Source organism: Ranitomeya imitator, chromosome 1 (assembly GCF_032444005.1).
Source record: "Ranitomeya imitator isolate aRanImi1 chromosome 1, aRanImi1.pri, whole genome shotgun sequence".
Lineage (NCBI taxonomy): Eukaryota > Metazoa > Chordata > Amphibia > Anura > Dendrobatidae > Ranitomeya > Ranitomeya imitator.
Window position 1 is genome coordinate 10,749,943 of NC_091282.1, and position 10,439 is coordinate 10,760,381.

Sequence of the window (10,439 nt, forward strand, 5' to 3'; positions counted from 1 at the left end):
CCAGCAGTCACCTCTCCGCTCATCACCCAGAATCCTCCAGTGCTGTATAATGTCCCAGCAGTCACCTCTCCGCTCATCACCCAGAATCCTCCAGTGCTGTATAATGTCCCAGCAGTCACCTCTCCGCTCATCACCCAGAATCCTCCAGTCCTGTATAATGTCCCAGCAGTCACCTCTCCGCTCATCACCCAGAATCCTCCAGTGCTGTATACTGTCCTAGCAGTCACCTCTCCGCTCATCACCCAGAATCCTCCAGTGCTGTATAATGTCCCAGCAGTCACCTCTCCGCTCATTACCCAGAATCCTCCAGTGCTGTATAATGTCCCAGCAGTCACCTCTCCGCTCATCACCCAGAATCCTCCAGTGCTGTATAATGTCCCAGTAGTCACCTCTCCGCTCATCACCCAGAATCCTCCAGTGCTGTATAATGTCCCAGCAGTCACCTCTCCGCTCATCACCCAGAATCCTCCAGTCCTGTATAATGTCCCAGCAGTCACCTCTCCGCTCATCACCCAGAATCCTTCAGTCCTGTATAATGTTCCAGCAGTCACCTCTCCGCTCATCACCCAGAATCCTCCAGTGCAGTATAATGTCCCAGCAGTCACCTCTCCGCTCATCACCCAGAATCCTCCAGTCCTGTATAATGTCCCAGCAGTCACCTCTCCGCTCATCACCCAGAATCCTCCAGTGCTGTATAACGTCCCAGCAGTCACCTCTCCGCTCATCACCCAGAATTCTCCAGTCCTGTATAATGTCCCAGCAGTCACCTCTCCGCTCATCACCCAGAATCCTCCAGTCCTGTATAATCTCCCAGCAGTCACCTCTCCGCTCAGCAGCTCAATCATCTTGTTGCTGAGCTCCAGGATCTTCTTGTTCCTCTCATGTAGCAGGGAGTGCGGGGGAGGCTCTGTGATGGGGCCCGGGCTCCGCCCTCCTGACTCCTGGAGATGGATGATGGGAGTCACACCGTCCCCCGGTGTCTTCCTCACTATGGTGTAATCCTGTGTATGGAGAGAGACACTTAGGGAGAAGAGTCCTTCCCGACTCCAGATCTGACAATCAGTAGAAATCCCGGGATCAATAACCGTCTCCAGTAATCTGGGGCCATAACCGGGAATATTATTCCCCTCCGGACAGACATCCCGGCCCCTCTACAGCTCTTATAGGGAATCCCCATGACAACTCCTCCGGGCAGAGAGCTCCACACAATCACTGCTCTTACAGTAAAGAATCCTTCTCTCGATTCTGGATGTCGGACTTGTCACAGAACACAATAAAGCTGATAGAAATGTAGAGGAGTTACCTCTCCGCTCAGCAGGGAGATGATCTCCAGGGCGAAGTGGAATAATCTTCTGGTGGTCTCATCCCTGTCCTCGTCCATCCTCGGGGTCATTCAGGAGGAGGAGGGATGAGCAGTGGATCAGCTGGAGGGATCCCGCCCTGCCGGCGTCTTCATGATGAAGGAGAAGATGGAAAATATAGGAGACAAAATAATGTGAGATCCAGAATGCAAATCTCTCTATTTATACGGCTTGATAAAGGCATTGTGAGGACAAAACGTGCTGATTCTTCTGGATTAATAAAGTTACCAAAAAAAAAAAGAAGTCTGCTGCCCGGGTTTCTGGATTTCTATCACTCATTCTGATGTGAATATGACAATGTAACTAAACCACTGATCCCATCTACAAGACGTCACCGACCACGACCGATGGATCCTGTAACTAAGGCTCCGATCACATCTACAAGACGTCACCGACCACGACCGATGGATCCTGTAACTAAGGCACCGATCACATCTACAAGACGTCACCGACCACGACCGATGGATCCTGTAACTAAGGCTCCGATCACATCTACAAGACGTCACCGACCACGACCGATGGATCCTGTAACTAAGGCTCCGATCACATTTACAAGATGTCACCGACCACGACCGATGGATCCTGTAACTAAGGCTCCGATCACATCTACAAGTCGTCACCGACCGATGGATCCTGTAATTAAGGCTCCGATCACATCTACAAGACGTCAGTGACCACGACCGATGGATCCTGTAACTAAGGCTCCGATCACATCTACAAGACGTCACCTACCACGACCGATGGATCCTGTAACTAAACCACTGATCCCATCTACAAGACGTCACCGACCACGACCGATGGATCCTGTAACTAAGGCTCCGATCACATCTACAAGACGTCACCGACCACGACCGATGGATCCTGTAACTAAGGCACCGATCACATCTACAAGACGTCACCGACCACGACCGATGGATCCTGTAACTAAGGCTCCGATCACATTTACAAGACGTCACCGACGACGACCGATGAATCCTGTAACTAAGGCTCCGATCACATATACAAGATGTCACCGACCACGACCGATGGATCCTGTAACTAAGGCTCCGATCACATCTACAAGTCGTCACCGACCGATGGATCCTGTAACTAAGGCTCCGATCACATCTACAAGACGTCAGTGACCACGACCGATGGATCCTGTAACTAAGGCTCCGATCACATCTGCAAGACGTCACCTACCACGACCGATGGATCCTGTAACTAAGGCTCCGATCACATCTACAAGATGTCACCGACCACGACCGATGGATCCTATAACTAAAGCTCCGATCACATCTACAAGGCGTCACCGACCGATAGATCCTGTAACTAAGGCTCCGATCACATCTACAAGATGTCACCGACCACGACCGAAGGATCCTGTAAATAAGGCTCCGATCACATCTACAAGATGTCACCGACCGATGGATCCTGTAACTAAGGCTCCGATCACATCTATGAGACGTCAGTGACTGATGGATCCTGTAACTAAGGCTCCGATCACATCTACAAGACGTCACTGACCACGACCGATGGATCCTATAACTAAAGCTCCGATCACATCTACAAGACGTCACCGACCACGACCGATGGATCCTGTAACTAAGGCTCCGATCACATCTACAAGACATCACCGACCACGACCGATGGATCCTGTAACTAAGGCTCCGATCACATCTACAAGACATCACCGACCACGACCGATGGATCCTGTAACTAAGGCTCCGATCTCATCTACAAGACATCACCGACCACGACCGATGGGTCCTGTAACTAAGGCTCCGATCACATCTACAAGACGTCACCGACCACGACCGATGGATCCTGTAACTAAGGCTCCGATCTCATCTACAAGACTTCACCGACCACGACCGATGGATCCTGTAACTAAGGCTCCGATCTCATCTACAAGACATCACCGACCACGACCGATGGGTCCTGTAACTAAGGCTCCGATCACATCTACAAGACATCACCGACCACGACCGATGGATCCTGTAACTAAGGCTCCGATCACATCTACAAGACGTCACCGACGACGACCGATGGATCCTGTAACTAAGGCTCCGATCACATCTACAAGACGTCACCAACCACGACCGATGGATCCTGTAACTAAGGCTCCGATCACATCTATGAGACGTCAGTGACTGATGGATTCTGTAACTAAGGCTCCGATCACATCTACAAGACGTCACCGACCACGTCTGATGGATCCTGTAACTAAGGCTCCGATCACATCTACAAGACGTCACCGACCACGACCGATGGATCCTATAACTAAAGCTCCGATCACATCTACAAGACGTCACCGACCACGACCGATGGATCCTGTAACTAAGGCTCTGATCACATCTACAAGACGTCAACGACCATGACCGATGGATCCTGTAACTAAGGCTCCGATCACATCTACAAGACGTCACCTACCACGAGCGATGGATCCTGTAACTAAGGCTCCGATCACATCTACAAGACGTCACCTACCACGAGCGATGGATCCTGTAACTAAGACTCCGATCACATCTACAAGACGTCACCGACCACAACCGATGGATCCTGTAACTAAGGCTCCGATCACATCTACAAGACGTCACCGACCACGACCGATGGATCCTGTAACTAAGGCTCCGATCACATCTACAAGACGTCACCGACCACGACCGATGGATCCTGTAACTAAAGCTCAGATCACATCTACAAGACGTCACCGACCACGACCGATGGATCCTGTAACTAAGGCACCGATCACATCTACAAGACGTCACCGACCACGACCGATGGATCCTGTAACTAAGGCCCCTATCACATCTACAAGACGTCACCGACCACGACCGATGGATCCTGTAACTAAGGCTCTGATCACATCTACAAGACATCACTGACCACGACTGATGGATCCTATAACTAAAGCTCCGATCACATCTACAAGACGTCACCGACCACGACCGATGGATCCTATAACTAAAGCTCCGATCACATCTACAAGACGTCACCGACCCCGACCGATGGATCCTGTAACTAAGGCTCCGATCACATCTACAAGACGTCACCGACCACGACCGATGGATCCTGTAACTAAAGCTCCGATCACATCTACAAGACGTCACCGACCACGACCGATGGATCCTATAACTAAAGCTCCGATCACATCTACAAGACGTCACCGACCACGACCGATGGATCCTGTAACTAAGGCTCTGATCACATCTACAAGACGTCACCGACCACAACTGATGGATCCTATAACTAAAGCTCCGATCACATCTACAAGACGTCACCGACCACGACCGATGGATCCTATAACTAAAGCTCCGATCACAGCTACAAGACGTCACCGACCACGACCGATGGATCCTGTAACTAAGGCTCCGATCACATCTACAAGACGTCACTGACCACAACCGATGGATCCTGTAACTAAGGCCCCGATCACATCTACAAGACGTCACCGACCACGACCGATGGATCCTGTAACTAAGGCCCCGATCACATCTACAAGACGTCACCGACCACGACTGATGGATCCTGTAACTAAGGCTCCGATCACATCTACAAGACGACACCGACCACGACCGATGGATCCTGAAACTAAGGCCCCGATCACATCTACAAGACGTCACCGACCACGACCGATGGATCCTGTATCTAAGGCTCCGATCACATCTACAAGACGACACCGACCACGACCGATGGATCCTGTAACTAAGGCCCCGATCACATCTACAAGACGTCACCGACCACGACCGATGGATCCTGTAACTAAGGCTCCGATAACATCTACAAGATGTCACCGTTCATGACCGATGGATCCTGTAACTAAGGCTCCGATCTCATCTACAAGACGTCACCGACCACGACCGATGGATCCTGTAACTAATGCTCTGATCACATCTACAAGACGTCACCGACCACGACCGATGGATCCTGTAACTAAGGCTCCGATCACATCTACAAGACGTCACCGACCACGACCGATGGATCCTGTAACTAAGGCCCTGATCACATCTACAAGATATCACCGACCACGACCGATAGATCCTTTAACTAAGGCCCCGATCACATCTAGAAGATATCACCGACCACGACCGATGGATCCTGTAACTAAGGCTCCGATTACATCTACAAGACGTCACCGACCACGACCGATGGATCCTGTAACTAAGGCTCCGATCACATCTACAAGACGTCACCGACCACGACCGATGGATCCTGTAACTAAGGCTCCGATCACATCTACAAGACGTCACCGACCACGACCGATGGATCCTGTAACTAAGGCTCCGATCACATCTACAAGACGTCACCGACCACGACCGATGGATCCTGTAACTAAGGCTCCGATCACATCTACAGGACGTCACCGACCACGACCGATGGATCCTGTAACTAAGGCTCCGATCACATCTACAAGACGTCACCGACCACGACCGATGGATCCTGTAACTAAGGCCCTGATCACATCTACAAGACGTCACCGACCACGACCGATGGATCCTGTAACTAAGGCTCCGATCACATCTACAGGACGTCACCGACCACGACCGATGGATCCTGTAACTAAGACTCCGATCACATCTACAAGACGTCAACGACCATGACCGATGGATCCTGTAACTAAGGCTCCGATCACATCTACAAGACGTCACCTACCACGAGCGATGGATCCTGTAACTAAGGCTCCGATCACATCTACAAGACGTCACCTACCACGAGCGATGGATCCTGTAACTAAGACTCCGATCACATCTACAAGACGTCACCGACCACAACCGATGGATCCTGTAACTAAGGCTCCGATCACATCTACAAGACGTCACCGACCACGACCGATGGATCCTGTAACTAAGGCTCCGATCACATCTACAAGACGTCAACGACCACGACCGATGGATCCTGTAACTAAAGCTCAGATCACATCTACAAGACGTCACCGACCACGACCGATGGATCCTGTAACTAAGGCACCGATCACATCTACAAGACGTCACCGACCACGACCGATGGATCCTGTAACTAAGGCCCCGATCACATCTACAAGACGTCACCGACCACGACCGATGGATCCTGTAACTAAGGCTCTGATCACATCTACAAGACATCACTGACCACGACTGATGGATCCTATAACTAAAGCTCCGATCACATCTACAAGACGTCACCGACCACGACCGATGGATCCTATAACTAAAGCTCCGATCACATCTACAAGACGTCACCGACCCCGACCGATGGATCCTGTAACTAAGGCTCCGATCACATCTACAAGACGTCACCGACCACGACCGATGGATCCTGTAACTAAAGCTCCGATCACATCTACAAGACGTCACCGACCACGACCGATGGATCCTATAACTAAAGCTCCGATCACATCTACAAGACGTCACCGACCACGACCGATGGATCCTGTAACTAAGGCTCTGATCACATCTACAAGACGTCACCGACCACAACTGATGGATCCTATAACTAAAGCTCCGATCACATCTACAAGACGTCACCGACCACGACCGATGGATCCTATAACTAAAGCTCCGATCACAGCTACAAGACGTCACCGACCACGACCGATGGATCCTGTAACTAAGGCCCCGATCACATCTAGAAGATATCACCGACCACGACCGATGGATCCTGTAACTAAGGCTCCGATTACATCTACAAGACGTCACCGACCACGACCGATGGATCCTGTAACTAAGGCTCCGATCACATCTACAAGACGTCACCGACCACGACCGATGGATCCTGTAACTAAGGCTCCGATCACATCTACAAGACGTCACCGACCACGACCGATGGATCCTGTAACTAAGGCTCCGATCACATCTACAAGACGTCACCAACCACGACCGATGGATCCTGTAACTAAGGCTCCGATCACATCTACAGGACGTCACCGACCACGACCGATGGATCCTGTAACTAAGGCTCCGATCACATCTACAAGACGTCACCGACCACGACCGATGGATCCTGTAACTAAGGCCCTGATCACATCTACAAGACGTCACCGACCACGACCGATGGATCCTGTAACTAAGGCTCCGATCACATCTACAGGACGTCACCGACCACGACCGATGGATCCTGTAACTAAGACTCCGATCACATCTACAAGACGTCACCGACCACGAACGATGGATCCTGTAACTAAAGCTCCGATCACATCTACAAGACGTCACCGACCACGACCGATGGATCCTGTAACTAAGGCTCCGATCACATCTATAAGACGTCACCGACCACGAACGATGGATCCTGTAACTAAAGCTCCGATCACATCTACAAGACGTCACCGACCACGACCGATGGATCCTGTAACTAAGGCTCCGATCACATCTACAGGACGTCACCGACCACGACCGATGGATCCTGTAACTAAGGCTCCGATCACATCTACAAGACGTCACCGACCACGAACGATGGATCCTGTAACTAAAGCTCCGATCACATCTACAAGACGTCACCGACCACGACCGATGGATCCTGTAACTAAGGCTCCGATCACATCTACAAGACATCACCGACCACGACCGATGGATCCTGTAACTAAGGCTCCGATCACATCTACAAGACGTCACCGACCACGACCGATGGATCCTGTAACTAAGACTCCGATCACATCTACAAGACGTCACCGACCACGACCGATGGATCCTGTAACTAAGACTCCGATCACATCTACAAGACGTCACCGACCACGACCGATGGATCCTGTAACTAAGACTCCGATCACATCTACAAGACGTCACCGACCACGACCGATGGATCCTGTAACTAAGGCTCCGATCACATCTACAAGACGTCACCGACCACGACCGATGGATCCTGTAACTAAGGCTCCGATCACATCTACAAGACGTCACCGACCACGACCGATGGATCCTGTAACTAAGGCTCCGATCACATCTATGAGACGTCAGTGACTGATGGATCCTGTACCGGAGTCTCTGTCGCTCCGCTCCTCGGTGCTGCCGTCACTCAGGTGCTGGTACACGCTCAGTACTGAGCCGCCTCCCGCTCTCTGTACATTCGGCCTCTGCTGAGGTTATTGGTTGATATCTGGGAGAGGAATTTTTTGCTCTTTTAGGAACAATTTGTTGTGGTGGATGATCTGCAGGACCTTCGGCGTTGTCACTATCATGTGATCAGGGGCGGAGCTCAGTAGAGTACTATGTGGGGTGAAGGACCTGTGGTGACGTCACTGTCATGTGATCAGGGGCAGGCAGGTACAATGTTAAGGGATAGTACAGTAGGACATTTGTTCATGATGTAGGAGGGGTGAGGCCTCCTGAAGATAAGTCAAGGAGATCAGATTCGGCATTTCCTTACAGATGGCGAGGTGTTGTTTATTATCTGGAGTGTGTCTGGTGGAGGTGTGAATTGTGTCCATGTAGTGTCTCCCCAGTGCTAAAGAATTGAACATCTTTATCAGTGTGGAATTCCCAAATGTTTCTTCCTCTGTTGTCCTTAAAATGTCCTTTTAGTATTAAGACTTTTAACCCCTTAGTGACGGAGCCAAATTTTTGGAATCTGACCTGTTACTTTATGTGGTAATAACTCTGGAACGCTTCAACACATAGCAGTGATTTTGAGACTGTTTTTTCGTGACACATTATACTTTATAATAATGTTACATTTATATGGATATGTTTTGTGTTTATTTACAAAAAATATAAATTTCAGAAAAAAATTAAAAAAAATTGCAATTTTCAAACTTTAAATGATTATCCCTTTTACCACAGCAAAACATTAAAAAATAACATTTCCCACATGTCGGCTTTACATCAGCACCATTTGTAAAATGTTATTTTTTTTAGCATTTTAGGAGGTTTGAAAATGTAGCAGCAATTTTTCATTTTTTTTTTTCAAGGAAATTTACTAAATTTGTTTTTTTAGGGACCTATCCATGTTTAAAGTGCCTTTAGGGGTCTCATATATTGGGAAATCCCCAAAAGTGATACCATTTTAAAAACAGCACCCCCTGATATATTGAAAACTGCAACCAGGTATTTTATTAACCCTTCAGGTGCATTACAGGAATTAATGCAAAGTGGCATGAAAGATGAAAATGTGCATTTTTACCACCTAAATGTCTCTAACTTCTGAACAGATTACTACAGCCGACAGACTCTAAGGCCGCGATTTGGTCGTGAATTGCCGGCAAACATCAGGACCACACAATCATGATCTGAGGGCACAGATTGGGATAAATAGGAAGCCCCCACACACTGTTAGGCCATGTGCACACGTTCAGTATTTTTCACGTTTTTTTCGCTTTTTTTCGCTATAAAAACGTGATAAAAACGCGAAAAAAACGCTTACATATGCCTCCTATTAATTACAGTGTATTCCACATTTCTAGTGCAAATGTTCCTTTTTTTCCGCGAAAAAAATCGCATTGTGATAGCAAAACGTTGAGCCCTTTCCTGAGACAACGTCAAATTGTCCACCACATGAGTCCAAATCTGCTGCAGCCTGTCCACCACAGAATCAACACCAGGACAATCAGAAGGCTCAACCTGCCCAGAAGAAAAACGAGGATGAAAACCAAAATTACAAAAGAAAGGTGAAACCAAAGTAGCCGAACTAGCCCGATTATTAAGGGCAAACTCGGCCAACGGCAAGAAAGCCACCCAATCATCCTGATCAGCAGACACAAAGCATCTCAAATAGGTTTCTAAGGTCTGATTAGTTCACTCAGTTTGGCCATTAGTCTGAGGATGAAACGCCAAAGAAAAAGACAAATCAATGCCCATCCTAGCACAAAAGGCCCGCCAAAACCTAGAAAAAAACTGAGAACCTCTGTCATACACAATATTCTCCGGAATGCCATGTAAACGAACCACATGCTGAAAAAACAATGGAACCAAATCTGAGGAGGAAGGCAACTTAGGCAAAGATACCAGATGGACCATTTTAGAGAACCGGTCACAAACCACCCAAATAACAGACATCTTCTGGGACACAGGAAGATCCAAAATAAAATCCATGGAAATATGCGTCCAGGGCCTCTCGGGGACCGGCAAAGGCAAAAGCAACCCACTAGCGTGGGAACAGCAAGGCTTGGCCCGGGCGCAAGTCCCACAG

The 10,439-nt window shown here is 49.1% G+C and overlaps 1 protein-coding gene across 1 annotated transcript in view; it reads right to left on the bottom strand.

Annotated features, from left to right (window-relative positions):
* The window catches only part of LOC138657438 (zinc finger protein ZFP2-like), a 36,482-nt gene extending 27,979 nt beyond the window's left edge, over positions 1 to 8,503 (bottom strand). The window contains exons 1-3 of the mRNA XM_069745230.1: positions 8,292 to 8,503; positions 1,304 to 1,450; positions 822 to 1,001 (exon numbers count right to left, since the gene is read on the bottom strand). Of these exons, the coding sequence (XP_069601331.1) occupies positions 822 to 1,001; positions 1,304 to 1,393 (270 nt within the window). The 5' untranslated portion in view covers positions 1,394 to 1,450; positions 8,292 to 8,503. The remainder of the gene's footprint in view (positions 1 to 821; positions 1,002 to 1,303; positions 1,451 to 8,291) is intronic.
* Between the last annotated feature and the right edge of the window lie 1,936 nt (positions 8,504 to 10,439).